A 22,805-nucleotide genomic window follows, 5' to 3' on the forward strand; every position below is an offset into this window, starting at 1 on the left:
ATTCCTGTCCTTGGATGCAGATCCTGAATAGAAGGAAGCCAAGATTTGTAAGGTCTATGGAACCGATGTGGAATCAGCCTAAGACCCTCCGATGTCGAAGTAAGTTTGTTTTCTAAGAGCTTTTGTTGTTGACAATATATTAGTATAAAAGTCAAGCTGAAAAGTCTTACCCCTGTATTGTAGTGAATGGGCCTATTTATAGAGGGCATTTTGTATACTCTTGGTACTTAATTTCGATGTGGGACTCGTGGGAGGGCCCTATGAGGTTAACACGAGTCCTTAGGTATTTCGAGCGGGTGCTTCGAGGTTGATTCTGCAGAATCGGTAGGTGATACCGATTGTAGACAATGCTGGGTCTGTAGCGACCGTTTGCTGCTTTTAAGGCAATATCATCGGTAGCCGATGCTGATTGTTCGGAGCCTTGGGCACTTGGGGAGTTTCTTTGATCCACGTGTCATTGGATGAGTGGAGGGTCAGATATGGTACAAACAGTAGTCCCCCAAGTTACCGATTAAGAAGCGACTTCTCGGTTGGGGACTTGAATCTATCTTCGGCATTCTGATCCGGATTCGATGGTATCATTGTTGCCGATGGTGGCATGTAGTCCCCCAAGTGCCCGAGCGAGTGAGCTTGGAAAAGAGACGGCATGATGTACCGAATGGTCCGAGAGGTGTGGAGGTCTGATTTGAGAAACACCTACCGTTTGGCACGAAAGGTGAATGAAAACTCATCAATGTGCGTTTGCTGAGCACAAGAGGTGAGTGAGAACTCATCAATGTGCGCCTGCCGTTCGGCAGTGGAGTTGTGTTTGAAAGTGGCTAGAGTTGCAGCATTTGGGAAGTGGAAGCGTCTGCGAGGATTGGAAACGTTTGGAATGATGACGGTTGGACTCCCCCTGCATGCGTGACACGTGTCGGCATGGCAGTGAAGAGTCGCGTCGTTTCATATCCCGATGCGTCGCTTCGCTTCCCGATGCTAGGTTCATCCTATAAATGTAAGAAAGGGACGATAGTTGGAATACTTGAAGATTTTGAGAGCAAACGGAGCTTGTGAGAGGCGATTTCTGGCAACCGTGTGAGGGCTGAGCGGGCGATTTTCGGCGAGGTTGATCAAGGCGGAGGCGATTTCCGGCGTGCTTGAACCACCGTGTGAACAAGGTACGTTGCTGTGTTTATGATTTTTGATGAATCAAAGTGTTGAATTCGATGAATTTTTGTATGAATAAAGCATGAACAAGTATGAACAAGCATGAACAAGCATGAACATAGTTGTTTAGGTGGTAGAATAGGAATTTTGATTCTAGCATGGCCCTTAGTGTCCCTTCGTTTGTGTTTGTAGATGTCAGATACCGAATCCGAGAGTAGGCGTAGTCCGAGGGCATACGAGGACGAATCGTCCTTGGGGAGTTTGTCCGAGGGGAGTGAGAGTACCGATTCTGGTAGCTCTTCAAGTTGTGAGATATTGGAGGGGGCAGGAGTGCGCACCGAAGCTGATGGCACTTCGTGTGGATTGCCTCAAGGTAGTGAGCCTTCGACTTCGGGTCGTGAGGCCGGCGCAGGTGACATGTCCGTTGCTGCGCCAGGTGAATGGGTGTTGAGGGTTGTCACTGGCAGGCAACGGATCCCGATGGCGAAGCCGAAGGAACTTGTGTTCGGGGTAGATCACTTAGAGCCGAACACACTGACCGAGGCTGAGCTGGCTAAGATTCGGGCGGAGTACAATATTCCGGAATCGGTAGTGATGCGAATTCCGGAGCCCTTAGAGTCGTTGAGTGACAATGACAAGGGAGTGATCTTCTTCACCGATGTTTTTAAACATGGGCTTCGGCTGCCGTTGAGGCATTTGGTGCAGAAGATCCGGCGGCGCTCGGATATGCGCCGGGGCAATATAATCCGAACTTTTGGATTACATTGCTCGGAATGATCACTGCGTTCGGCATAGCGGGCGAAGGAGAGCCAAGCTATGAGCAGTTTGCCCAACTGTACAGTGTGACGAGGGCGAAGAGTGCTGACCAAGGGGGATGGGTTCAGTCCAACTGTCTTTCGGCAGGGCAGCGTGGGCACTTTGTGGTTGGGGTGCCGAGCTCCCAGAAGACCTGGCGCAAGCGTCGAGTAATTGTGTCTGGTGCCTGGGAATCGGCACCAGGAGTGATTGTCGAGAGGCGGATCCCTACGACCTTTCAGACAGTCGGTAGGATAGAAACTGCCCTTCGGCAGGAATGTTGGGTTTTTTGTTCTTTTTTTCTTTTTTTCTTTTCTTTTTTTTTTTTTTGACCGTTTGCATTTTTGTTTCAGTGTCCTTGAAACGGCCTGCGGCTCCGATCCGTGAAGTGGAGCGATCGAGCATGTTCGTGTGAAGGTTGCCGAAGAAGATCGCTTCTTTAAGGAGTTGCTCTACTTTCAGAATCTGTTCAAGGCGGGCTTGATCGGTAAGGCCAAACACGACCGAAGAGTGAAGGAGGAGGAGGAAGAAGAAAAAAGGCATAGTAAGAGATGCCGTTCGGCATGTTGTTTCTTGTCTGTTTTTAAAGCTACCGTTTCCTATCTGACTTCGTGTGTTTTGTTTGTTTTTGCAGTGGCAGGTGGGAGGCCAATGAGCGAGGCGACAAGGCGGCGTCTGGAGGGGCATGAAGCGCCGAGGCCGAAGAAGAAGAAGGCAGCAGAGGCGTCTGGTGGGGCTTCGGCTGATGAGACGACGGTGGCCGATCGTCGCCGTGAAAAGAGGGTGGCCGAAGCCGAGGCCGTTCGGGAGGTCCACCTCCAGGTGACGGGCAAGAGGCAAATCAAGGGTGCCCTCGACACAACACCGATGCCGAAGAAACCTAGGGGGCCGAAAGAGGGGACCTCCGTGCTGATTCCCGATGACGAAGGGGAGGGGGAGGAGGGGCCGGTCAACATTGCGAGATAGAGTAACTGTCGATGAAGACGTTGCGTGAGCAGACCGGACGAGCTTTCCTGCTTCAGGCTGCAGTAAGTGTGATAGAAATTGTTTTGTTTCCAAGTGTTCGTGGGTCGGTACTTACCAAACGTTGGGTTTTTGCAGGCTGATATGGAAATGTGGCTCTGCGTGAAGCGAGTCGTGAATGCTGCCGAGCGGTACCAGAAGAAATTCGAGGAGGGCCGTTCGAAGATTGCCGATGCCGGTAAGATGCTCCAGGAGGCTGATCGGCGTGCCGAGGAGAACGCTGCTAAGATTGCAGAACTTGCATCGAAGCTCGCGGCGACTAAACTGGAGGTGGTGGCAGCGCACGATGCCAGGGCGACGGTGGAGGTGGCGATGGATGCGGCCGAACGGTCGCATGCCAAGGAGGTGGAAGAGGCGAAGGCAAAGGCCGTTGCTGACTACCGATCGACGGAAGAGTTCACCTTACTGGTGGACAAGGAAGTCATGGAGCAATGTGACGACCTTGTCTACCGATTCAAGCACTACAACGCGGACAAGAAGCTGAATCTGAACTTCCTCCGGGACCCACCACCGCTGCCGGAGGGCGTAACCGAAGAGATGGTGGAGGCTTACAAGGGTGAGGATGCCGAGCCTGAAGAATCCGATGACACCGAATCTAGCAATGAGGAAGAAGAGAACCATCCTGCACCCGCTGCAGCCGTCTTACCAAATGCCGAAGTATCAACGAATGCCGAACCGATGAATGCTGATGCCGAAACTACTGCCCCTTAGCAGCGTTATGTTTTTTTGCACATTTTGGAAATGTAAAAAAAAAAAATTGAAACAAGCCGAATGGCATTGTGTTGAAACAAAGAGCCCTCTTGTGGCTATTTTATCTAAAGTTCATTTGCATTCAGTTTAATGGAATAATTTCTGTGTTCATGTATGTATGCATGCCGTAGGTAATATATTTTGAATATAGTGCCGTTTGTTTGAGACAATGCTTGTATGTATAGAATAAGAAATATGAAAATGTATGCCGAATACAAAGGTGATGACCGAAGGTGCAATCACTTGTACAAAGGTGATGACCGAAGGTAAAATCACTTGTACAAAGGTGATGACCGAAGGTGCAATCACTTGTAGTAATATTTGAGATGCTCTATATTCCAAGGGTGGTCGAGGGTATAGCCATCAGTACCACGTAATCAGTAAGTTCCTGATTGGCAGATGGTAACGACCTCGTAAGGACCTTCCCATGAGGGGCCAAGGGTACCGTCTTTGGGGTCTTTGGTGGCGAGAGAGATTTTGCGTAAAACCCAGTCCCCCACGTTGAACGATCGGCGTTTGACGCGCGAATTGTAGTATCGGGAAGTCCTTTGTTTATAGGCGGCATTCCAAAGCTGAGCCTGGGAACGATGTTCGTCGATGAGGTCCAGGTTAAGCATAAGCAGTATTTCGTTTTGCTCTGGCGTATAAGATGCCATTCGGCACGTGGGTGCGTTGATTTCGACTGGGACAACGGCTTCGGTACCGAAAGCAAGGGAAAACGGCGTTTCTCCAGTTGATCGTCGGTAAGAGGTGTTGATGGCCCATAACGCCTCTGGGAGTAAATCGGGCCAGGCTCCCTTAGCTGCCCCAAGCTTCTTCTTCAGTGTCTTCTTGATGATCTTGTTAATGGCCTCTACTTGGCCGTTCGATTGTGGGTGCGCTGGAGATGCGAAGAACAAGTTGATGTTGAATCAGTGGCATAGGTGCCTGAACTGAGAAGAGTCGAATTGTTTACCGTTGTCGGTGATGATTGCGTTCGGGAGGCCGAACCGGCAAATTATGTTTTTCCACACGAAATGCTCAACCCTGGCCGCGATGATGGTCGCCAGAGCTTCGGCCTCGGTCCACTTTGTGAAGTAGTCAATGGCGACAATTGCGAATTTAAGTTGTCCCTTCCTCTGGGGCATGGGGCCGATAAGATCTAAATCCCATTGAGCGAAGGGCGACGGGCTGACAATCGAAGTGAGCGGTTCGGTAGGCAGTTTTGGAACGGAGCCGAAACGCTGGCAATGATCACACCTCTGGACGAGTTTGGTGGCATCGGCATGGAGAGTCGGCCAATAATACCCTTGCCGAATGGTCTTGAAGGCTAGAGATCGGGCGCCAGAATGGTCCCCGCAAGCTCCTTCGTGGATTTCTCGTAGAACGTAGTTACCTTGCTGTGGGGTCATACACCGAAGCAGCGGTAAAGAGTGACCACGTCGATAGAGAATCTGATTCAAAATTAAGTATCATGCCGATCGGCGGCGGAGAGTCTTAGCCTCGGCCTTGTTGTCCGGTAGCGTCCCGTTGTCGAGGAATGCGTGGATTGGATCCATCCAACTTGCATCCTGCCAAATGGCATGTACCTCGGTGTCAGAGGTACTACGCCGAGAGAGGATTTCGATTGGCACATGACGACCTATGTTGTCGTCGATTACCGATGCCATGCGTGACAGGGCATCGGCGTGGCTGTTCTCGGACCTGGGGATCTGCCGAACTTGATACGCGGCAAAGTGGTGGAGCAATCGGCGGGCATGCGTTAAGTAGGCAGCCATTGAAGTGTCCTTGGCTTCGAATTGGTCAGTATCTGATTAACGACAAGTTGTGAGTCGCTGCATATCTTTAGCTGTTGAGCACCCATTTCCTTGGCGAGGCGAAGGCCTGCCAACAGAGCTTCGTATTCTGCTTCGTTGTTGGAAGCCGGGAATTGAAAACGGATGGCATATTCGATGGTTGTCTGGTCGGGGGCTTTTAGTACCAAGCCCGCTCCGCTGCCTTGTCGGTTGGACGAGCCGTCTACGTAGAGAGTCCATAGGGGAATTGATGGATTAAAGGTCCCTTCGGTCGGGTGGCTGACTGATGCTGTCGAAGCCGGCTCGGGGGCGATATCTTCCGGACCTCCCTTTTCGGAAGTAGTCAATTCGGAGATGAAATCAGCCACGGCCTGGCCCTTCTCGGCAGGCCGAGGGTGATAGCGGATGTCGAATTTGCTAAGTTCGATGGCCCATTTGACTAGCCGACCGGACGTCTCGTGTCGCTGTAGTATTTGGCGTAGAGGCTAGTTGGTGAGAACGACAATACTGTGAGCCTGAAAATATGGCCGAAGCTTGCGAGCTGAGAGAATGAGAGCATAGGCGAGCTTCTCCAGTTCGGGGTACCGAATCTCGGCATTCTGCAGAGCATGGCCAGTATAGAAAATTGGAAGCTCTATGCCGTTCGGCTTGCGAATGAGTACGGAACTCAATGCCGTTGCCGATACCGATAGGTAGAGAGTTAAATCTTCGCCGGGAAGAGGGGTGGATAGTAGGGGCGCTCTGCTCATGTAGACCTTGAGGTCTTGTAAGGCTCGATCGCATTCGGCAGTCCAGACAATCTGCCGTTTGCTTCCTTTGAGGGCCTTGAAGAATGGGGCGCACCGATCGGTAGCTTTTGATATGAATCTGGCCAAAGCAGCGACGCGCCCAGTGAGACTCTAAATATCTTTCTGTGCCTTTGGTGTCTGCATGTCTTGATTTTATCTGGGTTGGCCTCAATGCCTCTTTGGCTGATCATGAAGCCAAGGAATTTGCCTGAAGAGACGCCGAAGGCACATTTGCTTGGGTTGAGACGCATGTTGTACTTCTTTAAGACACTGAACATGAGGGAGAGGTTGTGGAGATGAGAATCGGTTGTTTTGCTTTTGACCAGCATGTCGTCCATATAAACCTCCATCGATGTGCCGATGAGTTCATAGAAGATTTTGTTGACCAATCGCTGGTATGTTGCCCCAGCGTTTTTCAAGCCGAACGGCATAACATTGTAGCAGTAAAGTCCTTTGTCGGTGATGAATGTTGTATGTTCGTGATCGGCAGGGCTCATGAATATCTGGTTGTAGCCCGAGTATGCGTCCATGAAGCTGAGAAGTTCATGGCCTGCTGTGGCGTCCACCATCTGATCGATCCTTGGCAAAGGAAAACTGTCTTAGGGGCAAGCCTTGTTTAAATCGGTATAGTCCTGACACATCCTCCAGGTGCCGCTCGATATTTTGACCAAGACCGAATTGGCCAACCAAATTGCGTAAGTGACTTCCTGGATGAAGCCAATTGTCTTCAGTTTCTGTACCTCGAGCCTCATTGCTTCGTATCGCTCGGCGTCATAGGCCCGCCGTTTCTGTCTTATGGGTTTGAAAGTGGGGCAAATGCTGAGCTTATGACTGATGGCACTTGGGGCGATGCCAGGCATGTCATTATATGACCAGGCGAAGACTTCTGTATTGGCGCGTAAAAAGGCGATGAAATCGGCCCGTAGTGCCGAACTCAAGGTGGTGCCGATTCGAATTTGTCGGTCGGGCTGTGCTTCGGAGAGGGTGACCGATTCTAGATCTTCAATGGGTTGTGCTTGTGGGGGTGACGGCCTCATCTCGAGGATCATCCGGTGTGTCCGTCCCCTGCCGTTCGGTATAGTTACATTGGTAGAAACTGGGTATGCTTCGCGAAGCGTAGCTCTTGCCGATTCCTTTGTTGCCGAAACGTAACATGTCCGTGCACTCAACTGATCTCCTCGCACTTTGCCTACGCCAGCATGGGTGGGGAACTTGAGGATGAGCATGTGTGGTGACAGCATGGCTTTCATCTTGATGAGCGCCGTCTTGCCGATGATGGCGTTATATGCTGTTGGGCAATCGAACACCAGAAAGTGGGTATAGATGACCGTTCTTCTGGGAATGGTGCCGACTGCGAACGGAAGCAGGACACTGCCGATCGGTTCGATCACATCACCAGAGAAGCTTAGGAGGGGGGGTGATATCTTTGTTCAGATGCTGAGGATCTATGCCGAGGGCATTAAAAGCGTCGATGAATAGTACATTGACAGAACTGCCGGTGTCAATGAGGATTCGGCCCACATCGAAATCTGAAATATCAGCTCGTATGATCATGGGATCGGAGTGGGGGAAGATGACGCCTCGTTCTTCCTCTTCAGAGAAGGTAATAGGTTCCCAACCGATTCGCCGGGTCTTGTCATTGCGTCCTCCCTCTACGCTGAGGATCTGGGGATGCCGAACGGCACGAACATAGTTTTTGACAGATCGGTTGCTGGTTTCGGCGATGGGTGCCCCTCCACTGATCATATTAATCTGCCGATTCGAGGGTTGATCCGAAGCCGTTTTGGTGTTTAGGTACTGATCCAACTTGCCTTCGTTGATGAGGCGTTCGACTATCTTTCGAAGGGCGATGCACAATTCTGTATCGTGGCCATTGTACTGGTGGTATCGGCAGAATACACCGGTGTCTTTCTCGTTCCGCCGAGGAAGCTTTCGGTTGTTCGGCTTCGAGATCATCTCACCTTCTGTCAGGAGGACATGCTCGTAAGTGGTGTTGAGTAAGGTGAAAATTTCCTCTGACCGATTCTTCTTCGGATCTCCGAAGTCGCTTCGCCTGCTGGAGTCCTTGCCCCTTTTGCTGCTGTCCTGCCGATTCCGGAAGTGGTCTTTCCGTTTGTTTCGGGCCTCGTAAGGAGCAGAGGCTGGGGGTGCCGTTCGGTAGGGGGCCTGACTGACAGTCTGATTTGTCGGAAATTGGTCATGGCTCTGTGTCGAAGGCCGATCGGCCGTTGTTGTTTTGCTTGGTGTAGCCGAAGCCGATCCCTTGGAGTTGAAATATTCGGCCTTGGCGTGGATAGCTGCCTGCTTCATCAGCTCGGCGTAGGTGGTCCAGTTGCTGCTGTGGACCAGATAGCGAAACTGAGACGACCGAATGCCGCTTTTGAAGGCATCGAAGGCTGCCCTATCGTCAGTTTCTGGACATCGGGAATATTCGTGGCTGAACCTGGCCGCATATTCCCTTAGGGGCTCATCGTCTTGCTGCCGAAAGATATAGAGGTCATCGGTGGAATACAGGCGATCGGTTTGAATCATAAAATGGTTGAGGAAGGTTTGCTTCAACTGATCGAATGAGTCAACCGTACTTGGTTCCAATCGGTAGAACCAATTCAGAGCAGCTCCGGTCAGGGTCGACGGGAATAGTAAACATTAGCCTTCGTCCGTTAGCCATTTGCAACCCAAAGCTGACTGGAAGGTATGAATGTGAGTAACAGGGTCTTCCACCCTCGAATAGAATGATATTCGTAGTGCTTGGACCTCTTTTTCGTGTCTGAACGTTCGGATGCTACTGGTGAATGGTCCTGGTTGTACTTTTCCCCATGTTGGTGTCCGAGCTTGGTTCTGTTCCTCCTCAATTCGGTTCATCTTCTAGAGGAGGAGACGGATGGTAGGATCGGTAGAGGGAAGATCGTCACCGAAGGGTTCCCTTGTCTCCTTCCCTATGCCCCGGCTAGCGTGGTGGCCCTGAACATCTTGGCCTGCCATTCGGCTCGGGCTTCTCTCATAGCCTCTGGTATGCTGATCGTCTTCCCGATTCGTTCGATGGCTATGGCGCCCTTTTGAATGTCCTGCCGATCGGTGGGAGATCGTGGTCCCTGGTGAAGTTGGAACATAGTCTGATTCGTCCGTTTCTTCCAGACCGATCGCGTCGTACCTTCGGCGTACGGGGGATTTTGGTCCAAGCGCCTCCAGACGTCGATCGTTGAGTTTTGCTTGGATCGGGATGGGCGAAGGCTGTCGCTCTTTGCGTCGATCGTTGATCCTATCACGGCAATCGGAGTAAACTTGATATTCCGGACGACGCTCTTTTGGGGAGGGCACGAACAGCCTCCGGGAGGCAGATGGCCTGCCTGCGGCTTTCTGTTTCCCTCTGTCCTGGGTATTGGGCTTCCGCACGCTTTTAAACGACTTCTCCTGCCGAAGCTGCATGGTTCGTTCCAAACCGTTATGCAATTGGGTGGAGTGTGTTTGTTGATCATGCAGTTGCCTCTGGGTGTCATTCAGTTTAGAGGCGAGGATATCGTTGTGCTCCTGCATTCTCGCCATGTCCTGCTGTAGGGTCTCCATGCGAGCTTCCAGGGTGTTTGGCTGGGCAGGGGTTTCTGTTGGTGGGGTCTGAAGCAAAGGAGCTAGGCTTGGCTCACCACCGATGCCGAGGATGGGGCCATCGGCAGGGAGGGCCGAAGATGGATTCATTTTTTGGTCTCAGAGCTTTTGAGATATGGGTTAATCGATAAGCGATTCCCACAGACGGCGCCAATCTGTTGGCACTAAAACTTGAACAGATAGAGATGAGTGCAACTTACAAGTGATGTGGACGATCTTTAGAGATCGATTGAGTTCTAGATGGTGATCCTTCCTGTCCTTGGATGCAGATCCTGAATAGAAGGAAGCCAAGACTCGTAAGGTCTATGGAACCGGTGTGGAACCAGCCTAAGACCCTCCGATGCCGAAGTAAGTTTGTTTTCTAAGAGCTTTTGCTGTTGAAAATATATTAGTATAAAAGTCAAGCTGAAAAGTTTTACCCTTGTATTGTAGTGAAGGGGCCTATTTATAGAGGGCATTTTGTATGCTCTTGGTACTTAATTTCGATGTGGGACTCGTGGGAGGGCCCTATGAGGTTGACACGAGTCCTTAGATATTTCGAGCGGGTGCTTCGAGGTCGATTCTGCAGAATCGGTAGGTGATACCGATTGTAGACAATGCTGGGTCTGTAGCGACCGTTTGCTGCTTTTGAGGCAATATCATCGGTAGCCGATGCTGATTGTTCAGAGCCTTGGGCACTTGGGGAGTTTCTCTGATCCACGTGTCATTGGATGAGTGGAGGGTCATATATGGTACAAACAATGGTCAACAATATGGCTTAAAGATATTTTGTTAGCATGAGGGGGAGCGTGTCATTCATAAGATCTTCACACATTGTACTCTTTTTCCTTCGTCTAGGTTTTTGTATCACTGAGTTTTTCTTGGGAAGGTTTTAACGAGGCATTGTCGCACGCGTGTCAGTGTTCTATACACATAGTTGTATGTTATATATTGTATGTACTCTTTTTCCCTTTGGCCAATTTTTGTCCTACTGAGTTTTACTGGCAAGGTTTTTAACGAGGCATACTCCATGTCTGGTGGACATCCAAAGGGAAGTTTTATAAATACATAGATTGTGGATGACCACCATTACATTCATTACCTACACCTTTTGATATATTTTAACCTATGTAATTAGTAGCCTTTAACTCATAATTTGAGGGTTAGCTTCCTATCATTGTAAGCCTATAAATAGGTGATTATCAAAGAAGAAGATAACAAGTTTAGAGAACAAATTCTCTTGTCTTTCTATTCCTCTTATTTTTCTCTAATTTCCCCTTAGTTATATAACAATTTAAAAATACTAGCCTCTTTGCACGCTCTTCCCCGCCTGCGAGAGGCTATTTTTTTTATTAATTTTAAATTTATTTTAGAATTAAAAAAGATAATTGGTAGTTGTGTTCCATAAAAATAGGATTCATTATCTGATTTTTCTTTTAATTTTAATTTTTTTAATATAAAAAAGTGTGAATTTACCATATTATTTAATTAATAATTTTAATTCTTAATGTTTGCATTAACCAAAGACATTTTTGGTATTTTGAATATTTTACCATTCTCTGCCTTCTACTTTATATATATAGATATATAGATATGGACAATGCATGGCTCCTGATCTCAAACATGACGTGGGCTTCTTAAAAAACCAACACGTATGTTTTTTTTTTCCTCTTTTTTTTTGCCTCTTTCCTCTTCTTTTTTTTTCCTTTTCTTTTTTGGTTTTTGAATTTGCAGCCAGAGTAGAAGTGATGGAGAAATGAGAGAGAGAGAGAGAGAGAGAAGAAAAAGAAAGTCGGTGGGCTGCCTTATCGATTCAGTGGCAAGGTTGGTGATGAGGGTGGATTCGGAACAGGAGTGGCAGTGGCTTTGGGGAGGCTGAAGTTAAAACCAGCCAAAAGGTTGGGGGAAGAGGAAAGAGGAAAAAAAAAAAAAAAAAAAAAAAAAAAAAAAAAAAAAACAAACAAAACACGTTTTGGTTTTTAAAAGTGTCCACGTCATGTTTTAGGAGGAATGGCTCCTGATACATCAGGAGCCAAGTATTGTCCTATAGATATTATTAAAGAGTTTTTATGTATCGGGTAATCTTCAAATATATTGGCCCATTTGAGAAAATTAAAATAATAAAAAAATTCGCCGATTATCATAAAGCCCAGCTGATTATAGAACATGCAAGGAGAAAGAGGTGTTCTAAGACTAGAACACACCGTTTAAATAAAGTAGGCTAGGGTCCTCCCAAGCTTATTCACTTCTTCATTCCTTTACCTTGTAATCGGTTTGTCTTCTTCTTCCTCAATTCCTCTCATCTTCTTCTTTCTCAATCCCACCCAGGTATTTAATCTTCTTTTTATTTTTGATATTTTTAAATTTACGATTTAATGTATGTTCGTTTTGCTCGAGTTTTTTCACTTGCAATCCAGTTTCCTTGTTTATGGTTATATGATTCTTTACATATTTTTCAGTCTTATTGAACACTTTCCACACAAAATTGTAGCAATTAGGGATGTTGAGTCTCTCATCTTGTGCGCTTAATAAATTTTGCATTCTTGCCCTAACGAAACGGATTGGGAAATTCCAAAGAAAACAAAAAGGGGAAAAGAAAACCCCAACGACACTGATGAAATTTTGATGGCATTTTGGTTTTTTAGTTATTAAAATAATTATAAACATATTTGTACAACATGTCAGATGTCTAATAGTTATATGGGTAGGAGTTGTTTTATTGAAGAGAACCATTTTGATTGAGATTATTGATCTTGAAAGTCTTCTATCAGTTCGAAGTGTAGGACAAGAGAAGGAGGGCTTGGAGGTGAACATAGAGAAAGGAAAAGATGTCGGGCATGGGAGATGGATATGTGGGCACAGCCCAAGATGCCGTGAGGATCCGAAGACTCGAAAAGCAAAGAGAAGCTGAGCGCCAAAAAATTCAAGAGCTCAAAACCAAGTCAGCCACTGAAAAAGGCCAGCCAGGTCTCCTCCAATTTGGGTCAAGTACTTCTGAGGTTTGTCTTTGAAACCTAACTTTTGAAGTTCCCCATGCGCATGTACTTCAGCTTCATCAATCTGAGGGGTTTTTTTATATTGGTTTTGTGTACTCTGCTTTACAAATGGAAGAAAAGCTTGAAAAATGTGCAACTATTCATTTAATTTTTTTTTCCTTGTTCTTACTATTTCTGTGGTACCAGTAGGTGCGTTAACATATATAAAGATAACAAGTTTTGTATAGACAGAACTATTGTTGTTGATTGGTAATTTTCTTGAATGAATATTTCAGATTCTTGAGACAGCATTTAAGAAGGAAACCGTTGGTTTGGTTACAAGGGAGCAATATGTTGAGAAGGTAAATGCTAAAAGCACTAGCATTTTGTTCTTTTAAATTTACTTATACTAATGGAAGCCTAAGATGGTTAAAAAGAGTGTTTATAATGTCAATTTCTGTTGTAGAGAGTAAATATTCGAAACAAAATTGAGGAGGAAGAGAAAGAGAAACTTCAGAAGCTTCAGCAACAGTGAGTTTCATAACCGAGGACTCTGTTACTGTTTGATTTATGAACATCTTAAAGTGTTCATATTTGTCAATGTTTACAACAGTCTAAATATTTTTTTTCTTTTCTTTCCTTTCATAATTTAGGGAGGAGGAACTTCAATTACAAAAGCGTAAGAAGAGGAAGATAAAGGGGAGTTCTCGATTGTCCTTTGCAGAAGACATTGAGGATGGAAGTGAAGAGGAAGATGGAGAAAATAGTAAGCACTTCTCTCTAAGAGGTCAAAAAAAATTATGGTTATGCAGTGCCCCAAGTTGCTCTCAGCCATCTTTGTGTATGCTGAATATTAAACTAATCTTTGATGAGCACTATATCACTAAAGTTCTCGTAGATTGATTTGGCATTTCTTTTCAGCATTTTATGTGACTTATTCTCCCCTGATGAATATTAGGTGTAGATCTGGGCTAATTTATCTGTTGCAACTTGTGTGTTTGAACGTTTCCATTCTAATTTGTTTGACGGGTGTATATTTTAGATCCAGATACCTGACATTTTAGTGGTCACTCAACAGTATTCTCGTAGTGTTTTTATGGATGCCCATTAGAAACTTACTGCTACTTCTTTGTTCTTTAATTTTGATTATGCTTTATACAGAAAGCTCAGAGGCTACAAGAGTCTGGTGTGGTAGACTTGGGAAAGATCCTACAGTGGAAACTAGCTTTCTGCCAGATAGGTGTCATATCTATCCATCTCTCTTGCTCTCATGCACAAACATTTATAACCCTCCCTGTATTCGGTTCTTTTGGGTCTAACATTGGAACTTAGGGGTGCTATGAATTTATTTCAGTGAGCGGGAGGCAGAGGAACAAGCTGAGCGTGAAACGTTGCGGAAACAGTGGCTTGTTGAACAGGATAAGATACGAAGTAATTCTTTTATCTCATTGTGTCTCTTTTTTTTTTTCCTCCTATTCGAAGTAAGAAGTTTTGAAAGAAACTTGTACTGTGGATTTTCAGATGAACCACTTCAAATTACTTACAGCTATTGGGATGGAACAGGGCATAGAAAAGTGCTCCAGGCAAGTAAAACATACTCAAAGTGCTTTTGTTTTCTCTTTATGGTTTCTCTTTTAATCTTGAAATTATTGATTTTTCTATTTAGTTTCATTATTCTTTTTGTAACATTTCAGGTAAGAAAGGGTGATAAAATAGGAGATTTTCTTCGGGCTGTTCAACAACAACTTGCACCTGAGTTTCGAGAGGTGCGAACCACCTCAGTGGAGAATTTGCTATATGTAAAAGAAGATCTTATCATTCCACATGTAAGAATTTGATAGAAATACTTGTTCTCTTAGAAGCTTTGCTGAATATATGCTAATGAATTTCTCGTCACTTGTCTCATGCTTGTGGAAGTACAGCAGCATAGTTTCTATGAGCTAATTGTAAACAAGGCCAGGGGCAAAAGTGGACCGGTAATATTTCTTGTTCTTGTTCTTCCCTTCCTGGGAATGACTTGCATTAAGGCTATATTTGTTTGAATTTTTATTGTAGGCTGTGTTCATTGATGGCTACTCATTACTATATTCTGTTGTATTTTGCGTAGCTTTTTCATTTTGATGTGCATGAGGATGTGCGAACAATTGCTGATGCTACGATAGAGAAGGATGAGGTACATTCTCGTTCCATTATTAGTTTCTAATCCTGTATTACATAGGAAAAAAAGATAAATAAATAAATAACTGCAAAAATGACACACAAGCATAAACAGGCTAAAGTTAATTTCATGGTGGAATGTGTTGAATGCTCTTTCAATGTACTCTGAACTTGAAATGTAGTTAGTGTATCCCATTATTTCAGTTGTAAATGCGGAATTTATGCTGGGCATCTTAGCAATGTTGGATTCTAGTTAGACAGCTATGAATAGGTCCATAATTTAACCTTGACTGTGTCCATTCCAATATTTTTCTCTTATCCTGCATCATGTAAGAAGTTCCTGAAACTGAAAATGAAACAGAAGTATAAGTAGTCTAAAGTTAACTTCAAGATATACTGCATTAAATGCTTCCAATGTATTGAGATCAAGTCAGTGCTTTTAATGGTGGATGCGGGGTCTGTGCTGGACATCTTCTAAATGTTAGATGCTAGTTCGAAAGCTTGGATAATGTTTCTTTAAGCTAATCTTGGCTGTCTCTGATTCTGTATTATTTAAGAAGCTTCTGAAACTATGAATAGAACATAAGCAAACTCTACCTCAAGTTATGATTTCATTTATCTGGGTAATCTATATTAATGCGTTGAAAGAGAAATAAACTATGAAGCATACAGGTACTGTCTTCTGTTTAATTCATCAGGAATTTTCTGTTACTTGGGCATTGAAATTATCTCTTCTTTTCGTTTTTTGTCGATTTAAATTATATCTTAAAGCTTCAACATGTGCCACTTTTCAATTACAACTTCAGGATCCCCAACTTGGGATTATTTGCTGTGGAAATATGTTATTATTTTGATAGTGCACAACAACTTTAATGTTAAATGTCCAAAGTTAGAAAAAAGTTTCCTGCCCGTGGACTAGTCTACAATCTAGGCCAAACTGGTGAAATAAAAAAAGAAAAAGAAAAACCCCTCTGCTCCTGTCTAACTACAAATGACTAGAACTAGATCAACTCACAGTTTCCCTACAATCCAAACGAAGAATATTAAAAGGAATGTCCTTGAAAACTGCAGAAACAAATGGTCATAAAGAAGCCCAGGGCCTCATGCCTCATTCTATATCCCATAAAGTTTTTTGACTTACCCACCCCCATCCCTCCCCTCCAAAAACAAAAAGCACAGCGATACAGACAGAAAGAGGTGGGAAATTGTTAGCAATGAAGATTTTAATCACCCTTAATATGTTGACCTTACTTGATGAGCCATTTTATTTTAGTGAACAGAAATTTCCTGCTTTATGAATCTATTATGAAATTACAGACATCTGCTTTGAACTTCGCTGCATTCAAGTATTATACCTTTTATCTGGAAGATACATGCTGCATCATCACAAGAAACAGATTGTAGGCTTGAGACATGCTACATATTATCATAAGAAACCGACTGTAGGCTTGAGCATGTCGTTCGGGTTTCTATTTCTGGTAATGCCATGGCTAACGATGTTCTTAATACTCTGATTTTATTTTTGTGGCAGTCTCATGCTGGGAAGGTTGTTGAGAGGCATTGGTATGAGAAGAATAAGCATATCTTCCCTGCTTCTAGATGGGAGGTACTCTCTCAGTCTCTCGCTGTCTCTGTCTCTATATATTTTTGTTATATATAATAGGTATATTTAATAAAAATTTCTAAGTAACCACATAGTGGTCCTTTCACATATCACTCCAGTCAGGCTTGATAGTGTGTCATACTGATTGTCATTCAACTGAGGGTTTCTTGAAATATTAACTACAGTGCTCTTGAGTACACAATTTCTGAATATCTATGTGACCAATGTCTGAGTATCGCTGATAAATCCTTGGTTTTTAGTGGGATGATATATTGTGTGCACCAGCATGTGAGCTAAATAAGTTTGAGTAGGGTTGGGGTTTCAAAACCCTAACTTCTCTCTTTCAATGGGATGATTGCCTACCATCTTGGCTACTTTATCTGAGTTTACTTAATGCGCAAAACAAACATAGACTTAAAGGTGGTATTTGATGCTTCTCTTTTTCCATAGAAATGTGTGATGTTCATTTTTTGGTTTTTGTTTTTATATGCATTATTTTGTTAGTGTATCATTGTTGATTACTTAATCTCTTAAAGTAACGTTATTATTGTTAACGTATGATTAGCTAATTACTTAATTTATTAATGTTGTTATCTTCTAATGATTGTTTTATAAATTTATATAAACTAAGGAATGAATTTTTTTAGATGATTTTATATACTAATCGGTGCATGAGATGTGCGAGATTAAGTGTTTGAACCTCCTAAGAACTCTATGTGGTACTACGTTGTTTCTGGCATAAATAACTGTATTAAATCATTATACATAACTTTGGAGGTATATTCAATCAACTTTCAATAAGATGGAGCAGTTTTTTAGTACACTGTTGTTGGCGCATGGTATATTCACCTTAGAAGCGTATACACCTTTTACGCGTCGAAGTTTACCGAATTCTTTAATCAAAATAGTTGATAATTGATTAAACAAACCTGACATGATGTGTCATTCAAAGTTATGCTCCAAATTTTCCAATATCAGTATTTCCGTATTTTTAGGCCAATACTCAACACATTGGGTGCGACAACAATTAGACTATGTCAGCTAATTTCTACTGTATTAGGCATTTGTGCTGCTTATGAAGTGCAATTCTGTAATATGATTCCTTCAGTTTTCTTTACTCACCTGTTTTGTCCATTTTAATGGCAGATATATGATCCAACAAAGAAATGGGAGCGTTATACCATCCACGGGGACTGAGTACATATCACAAACATGGGAGACTACTTTTTTGGTATGCTGCACAACGTTGTTTAGTTGTTGGGCTCAACTTTTGTACCAGCATTCATGTATAAATTACACTAAAGAACTTCTGGTGGTGGCAAATACTTAGAGGGTTGAGATTCTGTTAGTGCAGTTATTTTTTTTTCTTAACTTAGTGATCAACATACAGATCAGGCAAAACAATTCTTTTAGCAGATTGTAGATGGCATCTGTTTTGCTCATCTATTTTGGTATTGTAGTATAGAGGAATCTGCTATAAACAATATTCATTTACAACTCAATTTCTTTAAGATTCTCCTCTGAAAAATACATAGATGCTGCTTTGCTCATCTAGCTACAAATCAGAGTCCTTGGGTAGACGGTAAACTATTTGTGCTTGAGATTGTGTGAGAAATCAAGATATGGAAAACAGAGATAATCAGCATGCAAATCTAACATATACACTAATCTCCCAAAAACAATGAAGCACAAGAGCAAAACAATATTCATATAACAGCGGTGTACAATTCAAGAAGTCCGAGGAATTGCATAAGACTTTTCAATGGAAAACTTCAAATTCAATATCATAACAATGCCAAAGGCATAACATGAATAAAGATGAACAATGCAGACCATTTTATTTATTTATTTTTATCGGCATAACACGCAGCATGTCATCCACCAACACAGAGCCAAGCCAATCAGGAGCCTCATCAAGCAGATACAAACCCAGATCTAGGTTATGACTCCAGCTAGCCAAGCTGTCTGCAACAGTGTTCTTCTCCCTATAAATATGATAAATCTCATAGCTCTCAAACTTGTTTAGGATCCCCACACAACTGGACACCAAAGCAACAAGAGGATGAAGGAGGAGAAGACTATGTTGTTGGATTAGTTGAACTGCAATAGCAGAATCCATCTCAATGATGAATTTAGACCATTCTACTATCAGCAGCAGGCTTCAAACCAAAGAGAAGACCCCAAAGTTCAGCCTCCAGCACCTAGCCTATCCCTAAATTAATAGCAAAACCACCATTCCACTCTCCAAGTGAATTGCAAATGACCCTTCCAGCACCAATACATCCAGAAGCAGCCCGTCGAGAGCCGTGCACATTGAGCTTGAAGGTACCATGAACAGGAGGGCTCCAAGCAAGAAAACCTGTGTTTTCACAGTGGCTTTAGTAATGATAGTAGAAGCTTTAATCCAATCTTGAACCACTGAGAAAATAACCATCATAGGACAAAAAGGCAGCTCAATAACAGAGTTAAAAACATGATTATTTCTCCACTTCCAAATGAACCAACAAGCAAACACAGAAGTAAATTTCCACGGTCCCTGCACCATAGCATCCTTAGAACACATATTACTGAGGAGCCATGGCCTAAGCTCAGTATGAAAGAAACTCGCAGCCTAGTGAGGCTTCAAAAGTTGGGCCCAAACAATACGGGCCCTAGAGCAATCCCTTAAGATATGCAAGATAGATTCATTCAATACCCCACAGTGACAGTACATACAAGAGGCATCATAGGTAAGATGTCGTCTAACCTATTGCTCATTAGAAAGGATTTTCCCTTGATAAACCAGGCAATAGAAAATTTTCAACTTAGGTGGAATTTTCATCTTCCATAGAGTCTTCCACCAAGGGTCAGACCACTCAGACCCGTTAAACAATAATTGATAAGCCGACTTGGTTGAGAAAATACCATTGGAACTAGGAAACCAGATCTGCGAATCCCTCAAATACCCACCGAAATCAGCAGGACAACAAATAATTCTTTGGATAAGCTCATTAGGGAAGACACTCTTAAGCTTGGCCACATCCCACTACCCATCCCTATGGAATTCAGAAACAGTACTCTCAAGATCAGCCCCAGTCACAGGAACCTCCTGAATCAAAGGAGGTAAGCTATCAATCCATTTATCCTTCCAAAAAAGAACCTGATCCCCATCACCAACTCTCCATTTCAAGCCTTTAGTCATTGGAACTAAAAACAACCCCACGCCAAGTTGAAGAACAACCTTGCCTTGGAATCATATCAGCTTCAAGGATTGACCTCCCTTTAAGGTACTTGCTTTCGAATACCTTAGCCCGGAGATCATCATCTCTTTGGAAGAGCCTCCACCCAATTTAAGCTAGAAGAGCTTGATTCAAATGTAGAGTTTTCTTAAAACCCAAACCACCTAAGCTTTTAGGTATGCATACAATATCCCATTGACAAAGGTGAATTTTCTGTTTTCTCTCATTACCCCCCATAAAAAATTTATGTTAATTTGGTCAAGTTTCTCACAGATACTAATAGGCAGTTTAACAGTTTGCATAGCATAGACAGGAAGGGAAGAGGTCACAGATTGGATCAAGGTAGCTCTGCCAGCCAAAGAGAGCATCTTACTCTTCCAAGAGGCAAGTCTAGCATGAACTTGATCAAGCAAATCCCCATAAGTAGCAATGGTTACCTTGGAATGAACAAGAGGCATTCCTAAATATTTGCCCGAGTTAGTCATGAGCGGAGATCCACAAATGAGACTAATCTCCATAGCTACCGCCCTAGAAGTATTGGGAGAGCACAAAACAACGGATTTATCAAAATTGACAGTTTGGCCAGAAGCTTGACAAAACACCTCTAAACAATGCTTCATGATCCTAGCTTGTTTTGGAGTAGCTTCCCCAAAGAGGATAAAATCATCTGCAAAAAATAGATGTGAAACAGAAGTCCCCGATTGAGAGGATTTAACAGATTTCCACTGCTTGCTCCTGACAGCATCAAAGATAATGGGTGATAGTTTTTCAATGCAAAGAACAAATAGATAAGGAGAAAGGGGAGATCTTTCAATGCAAAGAACAAATAGATAAGGAGAAAGGGGATCTCCTTGTCTAATGCCATTACTGGGAGAAAACGAGTTAGTGAGTTCCCCATTCACACAAACTTGGTACTTTACCGAGGAAACACACTGCATAATCAATTGTACAATGGGGGGAGGCAGCCTCAACTCAACAAGAACAAGCTCAATAAAACTCCAACGCAACCGATCATAAGCTTTAGACAAATCAATCTTCCAAGCAATAAATCATTTATTTCCATTGGCAATTCTGAACTTGTGCATAATCTCTTGCGCGATCAAAATGTTATCATCAATTTGCCTACCAGGGACAAAATTGACTTGGTTGGGACTGATCTAACTAGGAAGAATAGGCTTGAGTCTGGCAACCAAGATCTTAGAGATGACCTTGTAGAGAGTAGAACATAAACTAATAGGCCTAAATTGTGCCATTGAATGAGGATTCTCAATCTTAGGAACAAGGGTGATCAAAGTAGAATTCAATCCCTGAGGAATGATGCAGTCCCTAAAAGATGTGCAAACCATATCAAAGATGTCGTTACCACATAGTTGCCAATTACTTTGAAAAAAGCAAGCTGGGAACCCATCAACTCCAGGAGCTTTCAAACCCCCAATACTAAATAAGCTCTCTTTAACCTCAAGGATATCCACATCTTTAGTCAGCATATCTAAATCTTGAGAATCAACAGTAGGAAACAAATTGGGGAGATTTAAATCATTGGCATTACCTTGGGTCTGGGAAAATAGGCCAATAAAATAATTGACAGCAATTTCTTTAATACCCACAATTCCTTCAATCCAAGAACCACTCTCATTTTTCAGCCGCTCAAGCTTATTCCTCCTCCTTCTAATTAGGGTAGTCAAATGAAAGAATTTTGTATTCCTGTCACCATCTTGTAGCCATTGCACTCTAGATTTCTGGTGCTAGAACAATGCTTCCTGCTCCAAGACAGAGTTATAATCATCAGATAAAGTAGCCTCTAGCTGAAGCAGATAATTATTAGGCCCAAAGCAGAGAACCTGCTAAATGCCAGCTAGTCTACGTAAGAGCTTAGCCTTCTTTTGCCTTAAAGGACCAAACACATTCAGATTCCAATGCTTGAGTGGTTCAACCAAAGCACAAGGTTTTTCCAATGCAAACCCAGAACCAAGATCCCACTGTAACATAATGAAATCTTTAAATTGAACATGTTGCAACCACATGGCCTCAAACCGAAAAGGGCTAAGTGAATGGGCGGAACAAAAACAATTTTAAGTATGTTATAAGGCCTACTATATGGGTGTCACCAACGGGTGGATTAATGTTCCCTTTTATGTTAAGTATAAATTTAAATGAGCTAAAGACTACAGTTTTAATTGCATGACCATAAAGCATTGTATAATCATTGTGTTTCTTCTGTCCTTGTGTCTACAACTTTTGGTTGTAACGATTAAAAGGCTAAAGCATGTTATTTGACAAAGAAAGTCCAATAAAGCCCAATGGACCTCTCCTTAAAATAGGATTGGTTGGTCCAAAGTGCCTTATGTAAATTGACAAGTAAATGATACCACTCTTAACATGGACAAAAAAATATCGTTAACCTCCAAATTTCAATGTTCTCAAATGGTAAAAAAAATCCTAAATTTTTCTCATGGGTAATCCATCCATGCAAATTTCATGTCAGATCAAATCCAGTTCAAAATCTTTGAGTAATATTTCAAAGGATTCTAAACCCTTTTCAAATGTCTCAAAGACAAAATTCTCAATTAATGGGTCCTTTACTCATTAATTTCCAAAACTTTTGAACTATGTTGGTTTGATCCAAGTTTACGAAAACACTTTTCCAAGCAAATCCACCTCAAATTTCTTTTTCAATGAGTCATTTACTCATTGTAATTCCTTAAATTACCAGTGGCTTGATTCCTGAAATGGATACGTGAGCAACCTAGGGTTCTACTTAAGACCAACCACAAAATCAAACAAATTTTTTATTTATGTTTATTTCTATTGTGGAATCAAAGGGTTTTCCCGATTGCAATTAAGAGACACTTTGTGTCGAATGAGACGAACCTAAAAATAATAAAGCACCATTACTTAGGTAGCGGTAGTGAAATTATGTTGGATGACACATTTTACCTTAACAATGACTTTATGTTATTTTGAATTAGAAGCCCATTGTGGTGATTTCTTCT

The 22,805-nt window shown here is 43.2% G+C and overlaps 3 protein-coding genes and 1 long non-coding RNA gene across 4 annotated transcripts; 1 reads left to right on the forward strand and 3 right to left on the reverse strand.

The window, feature by feature from the left end:
* Positions 1-4,091: 4,091 nt before the first annotated feature.
* LOC148292847 (uncharacterized) lies at positions 4,092-4,841 on the reverse strand. Its single transcript, XM_088244467.1, has 2 exons — positions 4,670-4,841; positions 4,092-4,594 (listed from the first exon to the last, which is right to left on the reverse strand). The coding sequence occupies exons 1-2, from the start codon at positions 4,839-4,841 to the stop codon at positions 4,092-4,094; spliced, it is 675 nt and encodes a 224-aa protein (XP_088100593.1).
* A 2,828-nt stretch (positions 4,842-7,669) lies between these two features.
* On the reverse strand, positions 7,670-8,233 carry LOC110757911 (uncharacterized). Its single transcript, XM_021959663.2, has one exon. The coding sequence runs from the start codon at positions 8,231-8,233 to the stop codon at positions 7,670-7,672; it is 564 nt and encodes a 187-aa protein (XP_021815355.2).
* Positions 8,234-11,974: 3,741 nt separating this feature from the next.
* XCT (XAP5 family protein) lies at positions 11,975-18,105 on the forward strand. The gene is made up of 13 exons (XM_021959634.2): positions 11,975-12,187; positions 12,631-12,858; positions 13,131-13,196; positions 13,301-13,365; positions 13,488-13,600; positions 13,996-14,074; positions 14,189-14,265; positions 14,356-14,417; positions 14,529-14,660; positions 14,757-14,810; positions 14,942-15,007; positions 16,523-16,597; positions 17,741-18,105. Exons 2-13 carry the CDS (start codon positions 12,688-12,690, stop codon positions 17,789-17,791), a joined length of 1,011 nt encoding a protein of 336 aa, XP_021815326.1. The 5' UTR covers positions 11,975-12,187; positions 12,631-12,687; the 3' UTR covers positions 17,792-18,105.
* Positions 18,106-18,463: 358 nt separating this feature from the next.
* Positions 18,464-21,869, reverse strand: LOC148292848 (uncharacterized). The gene is made up of 2 exons (XR_015825658.1): positions 21,362-21,869; positions 18,464-18,953 (listed from the first exon to the last, which is right to left on the reverse strand). It is a non-coding gene; the product is annotated as an uncharacterized LOC148292848 (long non-coding RNA).
* Positions 21,870-22,805: the final 936 nt, after the last annotated feature.

This window comes from Prunus avium, chromosome 7 (genome assembly GCF_965620075.1).
Source record: "Prunus avium chromosome 7, drPruAviu1.hap1.1, whole genome shotgun sequence".
Classification (NCBI taxonomy): Eukaryota; Viridiplantae; Streptophyta; class Magnoliopsida; order Rosales; family Rosaceae; genus Prunus; species Prunus avium.

What these genes read in the sequence shown, in the direction of transcription:
- LOC148292847 (XM_088244467.1), bottom strand. Translation starts at nt 4,841, where the DNA reads ATGCCCCAGAGGAAGGGACAACTTAAATTCGCAATTGTCGCCATTGAC. An exon ending in CGCAATCATCACCGACAACG is followed by an intron (nt 4,595 to 4,669) that starts GTAAACAATTCG and finishes TCGCATCTCCAG; the next exon opens with CGCACCCACAATCGAACGGC.
- XCT (XM_021959634.2), top strand. Translation starts at nt 12,688, where the DNA reads ATGTCGGGCATGGGAGATGGATATGTGGGCACAGCCCAAGATGCCGTG. An exon ending in TTGGGTCAAGTACTTCTGAG is followed by an intron (nt 12,859 to 13,130) that starts GTTTGTCTTTGA and finishes TGAATATTTCAG; the next exon opens with ATTCTTGAGACAGCATTTAA. An exon ending in TCCCTGCTTCTAGATGGGAG is followed by an intron (nt 16,598 to 17,740) that starts GTACTCTCTCAG and finishes TTTTAATGGCAG; the next exon opens with ATATATGATCCAACAAAGAA.
- LOC110757911 (XM_021959663.2), bottom strand. Translation starts at nt 8,233, where the DNA reads ATGATCTCGAAGCCGAACAACCGAAAGCTTCCTCGGCGGAACGAGAAA.